Source organism: Ailuropoda melanoleuca, chromosome 14 (assembly GCF_002007445.2).
Source record: "Ailuropoda melanoleuca isolate Jingjing chromosome 14, ASM200744v2, whole genome shotgun sequence".
Lineage (NCBI taxonomy): Eukaryota > Metazoa > Chordata > Mammalia > Carnivora > Ursidae > Ailuropoda > Ailuropoda melanoleuca.
Genome location: NC_048231.1, coordinates 85442092 through 85459603, shown reverse-complemented (window position 1 = coordinate 85459603; position 17512 = coordinate 85442092). Strand labels below are relative to the sequence as shown.

The window sequence follows — 17512 nt, the reverse complement described above, 5'->3', positions numbered from 1 at the left end:
CAAATGACTAGAGAACTCAGTTCTTGCTTCAAAATCAAAACACTATCTTTTGGCAGTAATAAGAATCATTGCTTTTTTGAAACAACAGTCACCTAAATTTAAGTTATTGCTGAGTCATTATTATTGGAAAAATATTAAGCACTTCTGATATAACTTGAATCTCAGGGGAGGAACCCATCAAAAGTGTTTAAATAGCACTTTCTGTTAAAAAATTCGGCTTCTAAGTGAAAGAAATAAGATTTCCTTGAAGTGATTTTTACATTTACTACAAAGGAATGAGGCAAGTAATGAAAGGTCAGAACTTTCTGTAGCATGGTTTTACTTACGGTTTAAAAAGTCATTTTACAGTAGTATCTCAATATACCCTTTCTGTGCTTAATAAATTAATTGATTGGAATAAATTAACCTTTTATGTGAGAACTTACAATGAAGACAGTTGGAGATAGCATAGATTTTTATTAGCATGACTTAAATTTAACAGTTCACCATTTCTGACCAACTTAGAGTCCTACAGAGCAATACATCTTATGAATATTTTTAAAACCTTGTAAACTAGAATTTTTACAATTTCTACTCATTTTTTTCCCCTTTCCACCCAGAAGAACATCACATTTCAAGCCAGAAAGTAATGACTCTGGACTCCATTGAGCATTAGTGAGATTATATTGATGTCATTTGCCTTGGAGAGTTAGGGATCATGAGGACTCCCATTATAAATCTTTGATTCCAGGCCTTTATGACTTCCTCATAAAAGTTCCCATCAGTTTAAAACTTGGTATTCAAGGTCTTCCGTTAATTTCCCAATCTCAATTCAAAGGCTGAATAATCAGAATATTTGCCATCAAATGGGCAGTTCAGAAAGTCAAGCGGCATGGAATCTTTTGATGTAGTTGACCCTCATTATTTGTACTAATTTGTTCTATAAAGTTGCTGTAAACACGGAATTAAGGAATCCTAAGTATTGCTTCAAGAGGCAATTCAGTGTTAGGTTCCTGTGAGCCTCTGGTTACCACATTTTTATCAGTCAATACATAGCCTTGTTTTATGTGTGGTTTTGTTTAAAGACACTTTATTTAATATATGATGAGCATTCATTAACATTGAACTCACAGTCAACAACATTACAACTCATGCTTGAGTGAAGCTTAATGAACACACACATTTTTTCCACAAGGTGCGGCACACAGCCGTTTGCACGCAGCGATGCTAAGCAGCACTTCTGCATACATTTAAGGGCCACTTTAAACACTGAACCCACCACCAGAAAACCCACAAAAATGTGAAAAATTGGCACTAAATACACTGTCGAAAGGACACTTGTTTACACTGCAAGAGCCGAAACAATAAGGCAGAGGGTCCCCTTGTCCCATTTTGGCTGAGTTTGTGAGCATTGAGCTATTTAAACTTTTGGCTGCTCTGCACATGTCCACAAAGGACCAAAAAAGCTCCACGGATACTGATTTTGGTGGTTAAAAATAAATTTTAGCGGTAGGTAAATTTACAAATGCAGAATCTGCAAGTAATGGCCATCAACCATGTATCTGGACCCATCAAAAGACTCCTCCAAATTAGGAAAAAAAAAATTAGAGCTCACAAACCTAGACCTCTACAGTTAAGAGCTCTGAATGACAGCCTGACTCCAGAAGAGGCCTGATGACACTTACCACCTTGTGGGCTTCAGAGGGGAAGCTGCATGATGTAGTTCAGGGATTTGCAAATATTCTCCAGAACACTGTGATTATCTCATGAGATAATGGATGTAACACACTGGCCACAGGCCCTGCACAGAGCTGGCACTCAATAGACATTATGATGTCATTCAATGTAATTCACTCTATGTGATCTTTCCAAATGAAAGAAAAATGCACTGTCTTATGCATCTCTTCTTGGTGTTACCATAATAGCATGGGTATCCATTGTCTGACTAATCAAAGACCTACATGTGTTTCATTAAAATCGGTAAAGAGAGAATCAAATTTTTCAAAGTCACATGGGCATTCCATCCACTTTTTATATTCATGATGTTTGATTACCATAAAAGGTTTCATCCTTTCTCTACTAAATTCAATAAAAACAAATATATATTTCATAATCTGATGGGACTAAAGTCTTAGGAATGATTGGAAAATTGGTTTTGTGAAATAATAATGTCTTTAATTTTTATAGTACTTGGGAGAGAACAAATCCAATGATTGCTCAGGGACTGGACTCCTTTCCTACAACTGCAGTCTTCCCTGATAACAGTTTTGTTATTAGAACACTTTGAGCTCAACATATGTCTCAATAATTTTACAGGTCTTTGAATTTGAACAGAAATTCCTATAGCATTGAATATTTCAAAGCATTTTCTGCTAAAATAAGGTGCTGTATAGTCAATCAGCTGGAAGAAATTTCACAGATAATCTAGCCCAATGCTCCCTAAAATGAAATATTAATCAGCATTATGGGGTGGGGAGGAAGTTCCTTGGTCAATTAAGTTGGAAAACATATTTCTTTTCTCAAATCTCAGAATTTTGAACATGCTAATGTGAACTGTGAATTGCCAGGAGAGATAGGGCAGGGATGGTAAAGAATATATTGAATTATTCCAGAAAAATGTACTGAAGATCCAGGTAGGTGCTGGGGATGTGATGCTGTGATCCAAACATGGATGGACTTTGAGGGCCCTATGCTAATGAAATGAATCAGACAGAGAAAGACAAACACTCTATAATATCACTTGTATCTGGAATCTGAAAAAGGTGAACTCATAGAAACAGAGAGAAAACTGGTGGCTATCAAGACTGGGTGTTGGGGGAAATGAGGAGATACTGGCCAAAGGGTATAAATTTCCAGTTACCAGAAGAATAAATTCTGGGGTTACAAAATACATCATGGTGATTATAGTTAATACTGTACTATATACTTGAAAGTTGCTCAGAGTGTAGATATTAAATTTTCTCATTACAAAAAATAAATAGTAATTATGTGATGTGAAGGGGGTGTCAGCTAATTCTATGGTGGTGATTGTTTTGAGATATATAGTGTATCAAATTAACACATTGCATACCTTAAACTCACGCAATGTTATACGTCTATTATACCTCAGTAAAGCCAGGGGGAGGGTAGGGGGAGAGAATTCATGAAAGGATTCAAGCAGGCAGAAAGGAAACTATAAGAGGCACATACAGTTGTGATGTAGTCTTAAGTCTGCCCAACTGATTAGACCAAAGAAGGAAAAAAAATCAATATATATTAAATGGCCTATCTCTTCCAAACCTAAAACATGTACCTTGTCTGGATCATTGTGACCTGAGTAGAATGTCAGGTTACTTCTCACCTGGGATCAACCCATAACTGTTAGAAGGGAGTTGCGAAAGCTCCACTTCTGAGCTGTTTTTCTGGAAGAGCAGAGAGGGAGCAATAGCCAGGCTATGGAACCATTAGAAAGTATTTATAGGGCCACACTTATATTGGTTCATAATAATTTGCACATCATTGTCTTCTTGTATATTGTGTGGTTTGATAACAGTTTACAAATTAGAATATTTTGGGATGGCAGCAGAGTAGGAGGATCCTAGGTTTGTCTCATCCAAGGAATACAACTAGGTAAGTATCAAATTAGAATATTGTGATTGCTCCCACCCCCCCCCCATGCCTCTCAAAAAAGAGGCATGATTGTTGACATCATGGGGATTACAATTTACTGGAAAAGACATATTAAACAAATCATGAAGTAAATATATATGAAATTACAACTATAATTGGTATTTTAAAAAACAGTAGGGTTCAAAAGAAAGATGTAATATGAAAACATAACACAACATTGGAGGAGGAAGAAGGTCATAATGAAAGACCTCAGAGGTAACATTTAGGCAGAATCATGGAGTATCCTTGGAGTTAGCTCCTGTTTCTTTACAGGGGAACTGAGAGCAGATTATGTGTCTGGAACACTGGGAGCAAAAGGGAATTGGCACAAAATGAGGCTGGAAAGAGAAACAAGACCCAGTTCATTCAAGAGCCTTGTAGATCACATTCAGTTATCCTCAGAACAATCACGGAGTTATTTAAGGGCTTTCTGGAAGAAGGGAGTTGATGGTGGAAGTGGAGAGACCACCCAAGAAGATGTTAACATTCTCCAGGTGAGAGACAGTGATACCTTCAACTGAGTTGGTGGCGATGGCAGTCAAGCAAAGTAGACAGACACACAGTCTGAAAGTAAATGAGCAAAGCAGACTGCATGTGGGGGAGGAAAAAAAGGAAGTGTCAGGCTCAGACTTAAGCCATAGCTCTATGTCTGAGGTGAGGGAGAGGATGAAAGATGAGTGAGGGAAGAACAGGAGCTCAGTCTTGACTATGTTAGGGTTGAGATCTTATGATAAATTATAAAGAGGCAGCCAGAAGGTCTGTGTTAGAAATATAAATTTGGGAGTCGGCACATAGATGGGAGTGAATGAGATCACCGAGTCAAGAGGAGAGAGTCAGCAGAGATGCTTTTTCAAGACTAATACTTCTAGTGTTCAAGTAGAAGGGGAGGATCTGATAAAAGAGACATGAGTGGCCCAACAAGGTTCCCAATACTTATTTGACAAAAGGACACTTCCTTTTTTCCCTCAGAGCTTCTCATGGGCCCATTTATCTTGGAACAACCTTTGGGGGATGGTGATCTAGATAAGTGGTTTTTAACTGGGGAGATTTTGCTCCCCAAGGGGAAATCTGGCAAAGTATAGAGATATTTTTGGTTGTTACAACATGGTAGAAGGGAAATACTCCTGGCATCTAGTGTGTAAAGGCCAGGATTCTACATTGCATAGGACAGGCGCCACAACAAAGAATTATCCAGCCTCAAATGGCAATAGTTCTGAGGTTGAGAAACGCTGATATAGCTTAATATTTTCTATGTTCAGATGAAAAACTGAGATCCCAAGACTTTAAGTGACTTGATTCATACAGTACTAATTCCTGGCAAAGTCTTCTAGAATCTGGGGTTTGTGATTAATCTGGAATCTTTAAAATAATTTGCCATAGATAATGGTTGGACGGTAGGTAGGCAGAGCCTCTTGTAGACTAGAACTTGAGACCCTGGACTACTCCAATTACTTTCTATCAGGGAAAAAACATAAAGTTTTATTTCTGGACTTTTCTCCTGACATTAAGGTGTCTGTTCAATATTTTATAATGGCTCACCAACCTTAGAATGATCATTTCATACCAATATGGAAGAGTTTTAATGCAGACTTTATTAGGATTAAAGTGTTATTGAATAAAATGTTATTGAATTCTGAAAATAATAAAACAAAATTTTTCAAAAGTAGGGGCCAAATCATGGTCTTTTTTCCTAAACACAAAGTGTAAGTCATGTTTTACAGAACACCTAATATGACTTCGAATATTTAAAAAATTAATAATATTCTCTTTTCAATAATATTTCACCAAAGCATCAATACCTTTCAAACTTAATTGGTTTTTAAAGGTTGAGATCAATATGGCAACGTCTTTGGAGGAATCGAAGATCTCTTAGCCAAAATTACTAATTTCACAAATGGTAGGATGAACCACCGACAAAAAGAAATTGGTGATTTATCTTTCCCAATGAGAAAAGCAGGATGGAAGTAATTGTCACTGTTGTTCTTCTTCATACAAACATACTATAAAATCACATTTTCAAAAGTTGAAGATTTTCCTGCTTTAAGAATGTGGACCATAAAATTGAATGCACCATAAAAGTAAAATACTAGCATATCAGTACATATTAGCTTTGATTCTACCTGCCATCAGAAAATAATTTAGTATGCCTCTTCAGTTTCCTCAATTTAATTAAGGGCTTCCAACTACAAGAGTAAACATGAACTATAGCTTTGTTTTTCTTTATTTAAATTCCAAGAGTGTATTTTTAAAAGAGTGGCATCCTGTAAGAGAGAGTAAGTGATTAGTGAGTTCTAAATTTATTTGCAACTAGCTTGAGCATCCTGACAATAAGCCATTATTCTATTGTAATTCTTTGAAGGATGAATCCAGGAAGTGTAGGAGGAAGAGATAGGAAGACTTTATAACTCTGTCACTCTAAGAGGAGATGTATGAAATTTTCCATGGTTATAAGGTTCAAAAACCCAGATTTTAAAATGCTTTTGTTGATACAGCCTAGATCAGGAGTGGTTGGAGTTGTATCAGTCAAGGCTTTATTTATACATCGATTTGGAAATTATACCCCCTTCTTAAGGCTTAAGACATTAGCAGAACTTTAGTTAGGAAGGTAGGGTTTTTCAAGATGCCTTAGCTGATTGGCTTGTAATAAACCAAGCTAAAGTTAAATTGCATATTTACCATCATTTATTGGTTAGCAAAATAGAATGGGAAACAGATTGAGTTTGCTCTCCACTGTCCATGTCTCTCGGAAGTTATCAATTCACCTTAATTAGCCAAGTAGCCTGTAATAATTCGTTATTCCAGTAAGGGTTCTAGAAATGATTCAGGTGCTTTGCTCGTCCCATTCATTTAACATTGTTCCTGAAACGTCATTAAGTGATGCAGAAAAGTGAAAAGGAGTGACGACAATAATCGTTCTAGACCAGCTCAAAGCCACTGGCTGCCACTCTTCTGCTTTGCTCAATCAAACTACAATTACCTTTCTCATGAGGAATCTTCGGTGGTAAAAAAAATTACAATGACCTACATTTCCCTCAGTTACTGTCACTGTCATTCAACCCCATCTGAGGTCTGACTCCTGTGTTCAGTTCTGGTTGACCTACCTGTTAGTGTTCAATTTGGTATGGGGTTTCTTTTCTTGGATTTGAAGGACAAGTTCAGATACTTAATACCAAACTTTTAAACTTGATCCCAAATTAGGACTGCTAGATTTAGTAATTAAAAAAACAGGAGGCTCAGTTAAATTTCAAGTATTTCTAGTGGCCTATACATATGTACCCTGAGATGCATACGTACATTGAGATAGAAATTCTTTGCAATATTTTCCTTTATCTCATCTTTAGAGGCAATTCAAAATCATTCACATTCTACTGGGCCTCCTCTATTTTGAGTTGCTAAATTTGGTAATTCTATCCAAAATGAGAGCTCTGTAGGATGCGCAGCTTAAGAGAATACTTTGTTCTATGTCTGTGGCTTATGCCTGCTCCACCTTTAACATGCATAACCACCGCTTAGTAGAGGGTAGGAATGGTGAAGGGACAATTGTTCCTTCTCAATTATCCATTCTGACTCTCTTAATTTCCTGGCACTCTGTCTCTTCAAAAAACACCATCTTGTGCCAATATAGATAGTCATGCCCTTAGCTGTGGATGAATTCCAATTTGAAACTCTCTGTAGAACAGCATCTGAAAATCAGCCCTGCAGGATGATTCTAAAGGAGATGATGTTCATTCCTGGCATGGACTCTACACCTAGAACCTCTCTAGCTCAGGGCAAAAAACGCTGTAATGTTGTTTCCCCACACAGTTTCAACAATGACCTTCTTTTACCCACCCCCTCACATCCCTGGGATTTGTCTCACTCTGTTTCATCTTCCTGGAGTGTATTTCTCTGCCTTGCCCACCTGGGTAATTCTCCCTCTTCATTTGTTGCTCCCGTGGGGGTCTAGTTTTCAATCTGTGGGCATAGCTTATAGCAAGCTCCCTGCACGCAGTGAGGGCTTAGTAGCATTTATTAACTGACTGCTTGAATGCATGAAATGTGTTTAACATATTGTTGAGAGTTAAGATAAAATTTGAAGCAAAAGAATGAGTTGATAAAACCTGCACAGTTTTGGGAAGGGAACCACCATTATCTAAACCTATTTAAAGAGCACACCCTTGGTCTGTTTTCAGTCCCAACACATCCCTTCTCTCATCTGGATGCTGTGAGCTCCCTAAAGTGTCCCTTGAGTGTATGAGAGCCTAGAAACTACCAGAGCCAGGTACTAGCTATAGCAGGTGTCTAAACCTCAAATACCTATAGGAGATAATAGTGTTACTTAATGAGGGAAGAGGATCTGTGCACATGACAATAGGAAGTGGTGAGGATTGTAGCAATCTGAAAAGAGCATTCTGGATATAATCTTAGGTCTGATTGGAATATATTGAGGAAGCTTAAATGTAAGAAGTTGTACTTGTCTGGTTAAGTAAATATATTATTAGCAGAGGAGGGTATGCCTGGCAATTACAGAAGAAGAGTGGAGAGGTAAAAATATGTTCCTGAGTCCACCACTGGCCAGAAAGGGGACACTGAGTCTTTAACTGGAGCATCTGGTCTACTCCACAGACACATATGTCCTCTTTGAGAAAATAGATGCATTAGGTTATCATAGCCTATAATAGGAAATAATCATGTAATTCACCTCCTTATTCCAATTTCTCACCCAGCAAGGATTTTTAGATTGCAACTTTGTCTTCCCATATGGTTTTTTTAATAGGAGATCACCTAAATGAACATTTATCTATTTAGTAACCAAATTTCTCACGGAAAACTGCCAAAACAGCTATATACACATATTGTGTTATTTTCATAAAATAAAATACTATACAGCTGTAAAGATAAATGAAGGAGAGGTATTTGTAAATACATGGATAAATCTTAAAAACAAAATTAAAGATGAATGCAAGTTGCTACAAGATACAGTATGATGCCATTTCTATAAAGTGATAAACATGTATAATAATACAACTTTTAAGGATATGTATCTATACAGTAAACACCACATTTGGGAGAATGGGTACATCAATGAGGAATGGAGGAAATGGTGGTGAGCGTGTGATAAGACAGAGACATATAAGAGATTTCAATTGTGTATTGAATATTTTATATCTTAACCTTGCTGATGGGTACACAAGCATTCATATTTGTATTTTGAATATATTAAATGTATTTATAGTAAACCAAACCAAACAACTGCAACTGGAACAATTTTTTAAAAACCTATAAAAGGAACTTAGCATATATACATCAGTCTCTTGGGAGTTTGGCTAGTGTTATTCCATTCTCCCACAGTTTCCACTTCAGCAAAACTGAGGACAAGATCCTAAAAGCCAGTTCCAACACCAATCTGCTTCTTCTGTGCAGTTCAGATATTACCTCTGTCTGGTTAACCCCGAAGCATGTGAATGAGCCATTAGAATGAGCAGAAATGAATGCTTAATCTTGAGAGTGGGAAGAAAAATTAGCAATAAGGTGCTAGAGGATTTTGAAGAGTAAACTCTCCATGCAAAAGGTCCCAGGGACTTTAATTTTAGGAAACTTAGGGGGTTTAGCTCAAACTACCTTAGATATCACCTCTCTCTAATAATATTAAATTTTTGGAAACATTTTAAATACATATAACACTTAAAAATCTAGATATTATATTGTTAAAACCCTGCATCACTTATTAAAAGTAGTTTTTCTAAATTTTTCTAACTGACTCTGTGCTCTTGTTGACTCTCATTGGCATTGTCTGCTGGTAGAATATGCTACAGGTTTGCTAATAACTTCATATTTCTATTATCCCCACTAAAACCCTAGGTCTGGGGTTCTTAACACTTTCAGTAAATTAAAAAAAAATGTCCTCAGACACTCTGGAACTAACCATGTAATTAATATAACTAATCCAGTAGAACCTAATTGATAGACTTACCATTGAGAGTGCTTCTATCAATCAAATTAGTATCAACTGGCCAATAACCTCCATCTCCATGACGACCTGTTTGTGGGAAAAACACAAGAATGTTAGTGGATAGAGAGCATGAAAGCACAATGAAAGAGAACAGACAGAAATAATAAATATTTTAAAACACACAAACAATTGAACAAGGTGTTTTGGCCACCTCAGAGAAAGGCTGAGAATATTAATTCCAGTATACTTTCTGAGAAAATGTTATTTTCTATGTGTAAGAAAATCTGTCACGAATAGAGACTCTTTTAAACAAGCTAAATTCAATTCCTCTCTGAATAGTCATCCCCGCTCCTCTTTTTTTTTTCTTCCAATCTTCTTGCAAAAAGTGTCCCCAGAAGTAGGGCTAGGAGTCTCAACGTTACTTTCCTGAACATCTCAGAACAGAAAGGGTGCTGGTCATGGCTCCTAGAAAGGTAGAGCCCCCCACTTCCATGCTGCAAGAGGTCCATCCATCTGACGTGACTTTGTGGCGAATTAGCATTATTACTCTACAAGGGGACAGCAGCACATTTTGTCTTATAAATGGGTTTTGAGCAGTCCTTGTGATCTGTGCCAAATAGGTGCCTGGGAATGAGGTATTAGATAGGGAACCACACATACACCTGTTCTGAATATTTCTTACAAACACAGCAGGGAAGGAAGGCGGCTTCTTTCATATCACATTATTGCAAACACTGCTTTCCAGTAGGTGTGCAACAGTTGTAAAAGCGGTATTTAAGAGCATTGAGCTAGGAAATAACCAGAATTGTACCATCATCCAAATTTAATTAATGGTATTTCACCGCAGGTAATACCTTTTTCTATTGGCACACTTGTAGACCTGTAATTATTTTATTAGATTTTGAATTCTAGAATATCTATTAGGTTGACAATTTATAGGAACACATTTGGGAGTTGAATTTATATGCAAACACATACAAGAATACAGCTAATAATCTGTTTATTCACTTCAGAGGGTTATTTCTGAGAGCAGTTACAATCAGCGGATGGTGCAGAGGAAGGCAACTGACCGGTCAGTCACCATAACATAGGTCGTTTTCTCACATGCATAGATTTTATTTTTCTTCTTCTTTCTTTTTTTTTTTAAGATTTTTAATTTATTTGAGACAGAGTATAAGTGGGAGGAGCAGAGGGAGAAAGCAAATCTCAAGCAGACTCTGCAATGAGCATGGAGTCTGAGGCGGGGCTTGATCTGAGGACCCTGAAATCATGACCTGAGCCAAAACCAAGAGTCAGACCCAGGACCCTGAGATCATGACCTGAGCCAAAGCCAAGAGTCAGATGCTTAATCAACTGCGCCACACAGGCGCCCCTAGTTTTCTTCTTTTTAAGACTTTCAAGTCCTGCTCTTGGGATAGTCTTTGGCCTCCTGGAACACTCCTCTTGCTAATGCTTTCCCAAGATCTCATTGTTTTATTTGCAAAACAGTTATGAGGGAACAACTTAAATCTTGTTAACAGACCATACATTCGGAATTTTAGAAATTCTTTTCCTATCAAGCCAGAGCTGAAGTTAGGATGTCAAGCTTCCAACAAGCAATGCATACATTAATCCAATCACATCATCTTCTGTTTTCAGCATAAATGGGTAAATTTAAAATCTGCTGGCCAGTGACTGTGAGTCTGTATAAAGCAGGAATTAGGATGAAGGCTCCCCATGGGGAAAGGCAGGAGAGAAGCAAATGAAATAAGGAGCAAATGTGAATATTTTGGTGGGCTGACTAAAATGTGGACAAGCCTTTCCCAAATACCTTGTTTGTGTGACTCTGACACATTTGGGGTTTCAACAAACAGAGGATACGCTTTGCCCATGGGACAGTGTAAGATCAATGTTGGAAGAAATGAAGTGAGATGGAAGTTCTGTATGAATATTAAGATAGCTTTTCTCACATCTGAAAGCAACTCGACTGCAAGGCAGTCAGCCAAAAGAGATGCTAACAGTCCCATCACTTAGGCCAGTAAAGCAATAAATGATTCCTGGTGGGAGTAATCCTGTATTGGCTGGAAATTAGGTAAATAGTCTGTGGAGGATTTTCCTTTTCCTCTAGCATCCTGACAAATGTCTTTTTAATGAAGCTTCTCCATCTCCCAACTAGTTTGTGGGAAGATGAAAAAACAAGCCCACAAACACGTCCATATATTACTCAGACGCAAAGCTCTATGAGTAGAGCACCCCCTGGATTTAGCAAGGCTATTGATTACACTGTGAATTTCAATAGGTAGGAGAAAATCAAGTATCATATGGTTAGAGCTCTAAGTCAGATAAAGGTATTCTAGAAATGCTTTCTACCTAACAGAGGGCAGCCTAAAACGTGAGCATTCTACCCACGCAATCTAGTGTATTGACATTGCTTAACTTTTTGTTGGTTATAATTAGATTGATACCACAAAAGAAAATTAAGTAACTCTTAACAAACCCAACAGAAAGTACTTTAAAGAAACTTGATATCATCAGCAAGCAAGATTGGATTTATGGTAATTTAGAGTCCTTGAACCACTTCAGTAAGGAAACACAAAACTCATTTCTGGGATATTGGTGAGACCGGGAATCTCTTCATCTAAAGACGTGAGAATAAAATTTTAACTGTGTGCTAGTATGTTTCTATTCTCTAAAATATGTGTTTTAACTTCCAGAAAGGCTTCCTTTGTGGGGAAAAATAATAAGCTAAAACAAACCAAAAAAAACTCTCCCATTGCTCCAAGTCAAGAACCACAAAGTTGTCAAATGAGGGGACACTGAAGACCAAAGAGGACACTGAGTGTCATTGCTTGCACTTCAAAGCATTTTTAAGGGCTTTTTGATGTGGATCAAATACTGAGTGTGTTAAGTCAACTTGGTTAATCTCATAAGCATTGAGCTAGGGAAACAGAAGATGAATGCAATTCTGCAAGATGGAAAGTCAGTTGACGCAAAAGTATAAAGTACTGTCTGATCCCAGAGGTCTTTGTTTTATTAGTGGAGCATAAAACTGGTAATAATTCATTAAAAATTTATTAAGGGCCTGATAAATGCAAGGCACAGTCCTAGATCCTCAGGGAAATGATAATATAAAAACATGTATTAAGGGAGGATCCTGCCATGACGGATCGAGTTGGTTCACTGTATCCCGATCCTATATAGGATCTAAACACCAGCTGCAGATGGTTTTTAATTTGTGCTGACTTCAAAGATTTAAGAACAACTTAACCCTTCTTTTACTATAAAATCACTATTAGGTTTAATTACAATTTTTTTATTTGTCTAGTCTTGTTGAAAGAACTACATGCAAATGAAAATAATGTATTATTTTCAGTCTTATGTATTCTACAGTTATATTAGGTTAAAACTCCTGATTTTTTTGCATATTGCATTAAATCTCTAACATTTTTCAAAATTAAAAATTCCCAATAAGTATATGAAATTTATATATAGCATTTCTAGAAATAATGTAATACATTTTAATGTATACCGACTTTTTTGTATTCAAATAAAGCTCAATATGGTTCAAAAAATTGGAAATGGGCAGATTTTCTTTTTTTTTCTTTTTTATAGAATTAGTATCATGACTTTATGCGACACAGTAATCAGAATGTACTTTATGAATAAAATATTATATTCTGAAGAATGTGAAGAATTCTTGTGTTATTCTGTACCCATCTTTTCTTAGTAATGGAAATGAGGGTGAGGAAAGGAATCAAGATGCTAAAGAGTAATGAATTCATATATCATATAACCAACTAGGTATTTTATCCAGATAATTTCAAGCAAAAATCACTTCTTCAAGAAATTTTTGATAATTAAAACAGATGTTTTGTACTTTTCCTTAGGTTTTGAAACCAGGAAATGGTACTTTCTGAAAGAACAATAAAACAAATGGTCAACTTTGAAAAGAGGAAGTGTATAACTATTTTAAGAGTTATTAAAATTATTTATATATTTCTAAATTTATTTTATATAGGTACGTATTAGGTGAGTCCACACCCAAAATTTCATGTCCCTCCCCTTGACCTGCGTTTTTATAGTATTATAAAGTCTTTTAAAGAGTAAACTTTTATATTTTCTTTAGGGATAAAGGATAGATCTCAGTAGAAGACTTCTTTTCATCTTTTTTGTTTGTTTGTTTTTTATTTTGGCAAGAGACATACGCTTCCTTGGGCACAAGTTAAAATCTCCATGATTTCCCTGCCATTTGCCCTCTGGATTCAGGGGAAAAGTGGGCAGAGGTAATACGACTTCCTGTAGGAAATGTGCTTATTGTGATATTCCTTGGTGTTTACCAAAGTGACATGTATACAGTGTTCTCAAGGCTTGATGACTAATGTGAGTTACAATGCTCAATGATATATTATGAATGTGAACAAGAGTTTAAGTCATAACTACTACAAGTTATTTTCTATGTTCTTGTTCTTACATATCCCTTAAAATATTGTTTTTATATTTTTATTGTGTTGTGTGTCTGTGTGTGTGTTTGTATAAAATGAAACATTAATGTTTACATTAAGTCCCTACTTTTAACAATCATGGGCAGATGGAGAATATTTCCCATGATAAAAAAAAATTATCAGCACCTAACAAAGATGAATTCAATTGGGATTTTTAGAGTCTGGTTTTTCTGAGTAGATGTCTACAAATTCAGGGAGGACTTAATGGAAAATTAATGTGTGGAGGACATGGAGAAAACTGGAGGTGGTAGTTCTGAAATATTCCTTAATCTATCTTCCCTGAGTGGGGCTAGGAGAGGATCCTCCAGAATGGCACCCACACAATCAATCCTGAGAAAAACATATGGTCCATAATCTAAATCGAATGAACAGATTGGTCATCTAACAAATGTTCGCTAGACATTCTCCCAAGGATGCAGAGCACTGAGGTATCTTCTTGATCTTAGAATTCATTCTCTGAAAATAATTCTGGTGATAATGATGGAAATTGAATTGATTTTGTGTCCTGTGTACTAGTGGATAAAGGATACCTATTAATAACACCTGAATACAGTTTTATGGTCTAATACACAGATCATATGGAGATCTATTTTGAAGCAGATGATTTTTCAGAGGCTGGAAAAGTGTCTAAGAGATCAATTCATCATGCAGTTGATAAAACTGCTGACTTTGAACAAAGGCATCAGGATATCTAAAAGCCAGGAAGGGAAATCATAACTCATGCCTAGGATATTTCAAACATATATTAATGGAAAAGAATTAATGAGCTTTCCTCAACACATTGTTTTCAAGTAAACATGAAAGAAAGCTCATTGATTGAAAGAAACTAGAATGCTACTACCACATATGTAAGAGAAGCTAACGTGTCTGCCACATATTGAGACTCAGTGCTCAACAAATCCTTTTTGCCTTCCTTTTTCAAAACATCTTATATTTGGCACCTGTGGCAAGAGAATGGGAATGTATTTGGTGACCTACTCTGAATTAGACACAATGTAAGATATGTGATTGTCCATCTTTTCCTTGACCATGAGAAACACTTTTTTTTTGGAGTTCCAACTTCTGACTTTACACAATAAAATATGGACAGAAGAGACTACAGTGAAAAGCAAATTCATTTTTAAAATCCTGAGAAATCAATCTAAAATCTAAGATTATTTTTCTACCTACAAACATCATGAGTTGGGTGACAATATAGTTACGATATATCAGGCCACTTTAAGAATGAAAGAGGGTCCTATTGTCAATTTTGCTTGGATCTAGGTATTAATCAGGACACTCCTAGGCAAAATGGAAATTATAGTCATCGTAGACATTAATGATTTCAATTAATGAACCCCCTGATTCCTGGCTCTTGGTTGACATCTCAGTTTGATTTTGGGTCCTGACTTCCTGAAGTTTTTTGCAGTGTGGCAATTGACAGGTGAAGAAGAGTTACCTGAGAAATGTTCTAAGGTGGGAAAAAAGCTTTCAAGCATTGCCTTCTTCTTCTTTGAAAGCATCAGAGTAAAGCAGCACTATGCCAGACTAACTGGTTTCTGGATTCCTGAACATAGATGTCAGCCAATGAGATGAAAAGAAAAAAAAATACATATACAATAACAATGATATGGTGATTGTGGAGTTTTCTCCTCTCTCCTTGTATGCATTCTTGCCTATACTATATCAGAATAATGGCCAGTATATGGGTCTAAGACATCACTTTTAGATGCAGCCTTGTTTTTATCAAAATCTAAAAACCCTCCTATTTCTCTAAACTTGGGCACTCTCTTGGATGACTTGGTCTTCCCAAGAGCTAGATCATTCACCAGACTAAAACATGGAGGATGAGAAAGAATATTTCATGGATTATAAAAGAACAACTGTTATCAAAAGCCACTGAATGATCATGATTATGAAAATCTCCCCTACCTGGATGGTCAACAAGCTTATCCCAAAGGCAGTGTGAAATATGCTTGTGTCTGAGTGAAGTTACCAAACAGTGCAAGGAGAAGCAACGAAACAGCATGAAAGCTCGCTCTTCTCCAAGTGACTGTGTGTCAGGAAGTTGCAACTACAGTAGGAAAGCACTAGAATGTCAGGGTCACACTGGTTGTGCTGCTAGTATATATAAATAATGACACTCTTGGAGCATAATTTTTCATTCATGTATCAGCTCATGCTCCATCCATCTAGCCAACAAATGTATTGAATGGACCCCTTGTTCTAAGCATTGGGGATATAAAGTGACTATTGCAAAGGCTCATAAATTAGTAAGGGAAAAGTGTTGAGTAATAATAACTATATTGTATGGCCAAAAGTTTTAAAAATATTGTAAGTAGGGTGCCACAATGGAAAAACGGGATGATTGACCATTTATGCCTAGTAAAATGATGAAAGACTTTTCAGGGTGACATCTGAATTGAGAATTAAAAGATGAGTAGATCAGGTAGAAAAGAGTGAGGTGGGTAAGCTTAGAAAGGCAGGCACATATGAAATAATTAAACTCCCTATATGCTCCACCAAAGACTCTAGAACTTATCCTCAGAAGACAGAGATCCATTACAGATATTTTATGCAGAAAAGTGACTCAATTAAGTATGTGTTTTAGAAAAAGTACTATGGCTGAATGTGAAGAACAAATTATAAGAGACTGTTGTAATAAGTAGCATAAGAATAATATTAATTATGAATCCACGAGGCAGACACTTTTAGTTCCATTTTATGGGTGAGTAAACTGTGGCTCAGAAAGACTAACAAGTATACTCATTTTAAGCAGCTGAATAGGACTGACTCTGATGATGATGATTTTACTATTAGTGGGTGAATTAATAAATAAAAGAAGGACCGGGACATGAGTTGGACAAAAATTAGAGCATCTCTCAAAGTTGATTGTGGTTTGTGACTTGAAATGGTAGCTTCATTTTCAATAGGACACACAGAACACCACAGGTTTTGGAAGAAAAAGGAACTAGTTCAGTTTGTAACCATGCTGAGCACTGGGACAAGTAAAGGTGATAGTTCAGAAGGGCACAGCAGAAGTGGGCAAATAAGGCTAGGAAAACTCTTCAAAGATCAGGGATACTTAGGCCCTCTTCCTATTCCTATTCCACATCTTCCTTTCCTCTCCTGCCCCACACTCTCACACCCCCCTCCCCCGGGAAGCAAGGTGTGAGCAGCCAAGAGTGAATGCAGTTTGCAGGGTTCTGGATCCAGGTAAGCACGCTGATCTTCAGTGGCTAGTGTGGATCGTACACACCTGATGTGTAGGAAAGCCAGAGAACCGCTGTGTTCGAGCAGAGGGAAAGAGCAAAAGCCTCACCAATTTCTCTCTCTCTCTTTCTCTCACTCTCTCTACCACTGTGCCTTATTCTGCACAGTGGTACCCTAACTGTCCCCTGAATACATCTTGCAGTCCTCACTCTTTGAACAGCTTCTTGGCATTTTGATTTTCCAATTCTAGGATTCCTCTAAATAAAGGCTCAAATAATCT

At 36.8% G+C, this 17512-nt stretch overlaps 1 protein-coding gene across 3 annotated transcripts in view; it reads right to left on the bottom strand.

Moving 5' to 3' along the window:
* DCC (DCC netrin 1 receptor) overlaps nucleotides 1-17512 on the bottom strand; it is a 1087479-nt gene that overhangs the window by 71929 nt on the left and 998038 nt on the right. For all 3 annotated transcript variants that reach the window (XM_034642890.1, XM_034642891.1, XM_034642892.1), the window contains exon 22: nucleotides 9581-9646. In XM_034642890.1, coding sequence (XP_034498781.1) covers nucleotides 9581-9646 — 66 coding nt within the window. The remainder of the gene's footprint in view (nucleotides 1-9580; nucleotides 9647-17512) is intronic.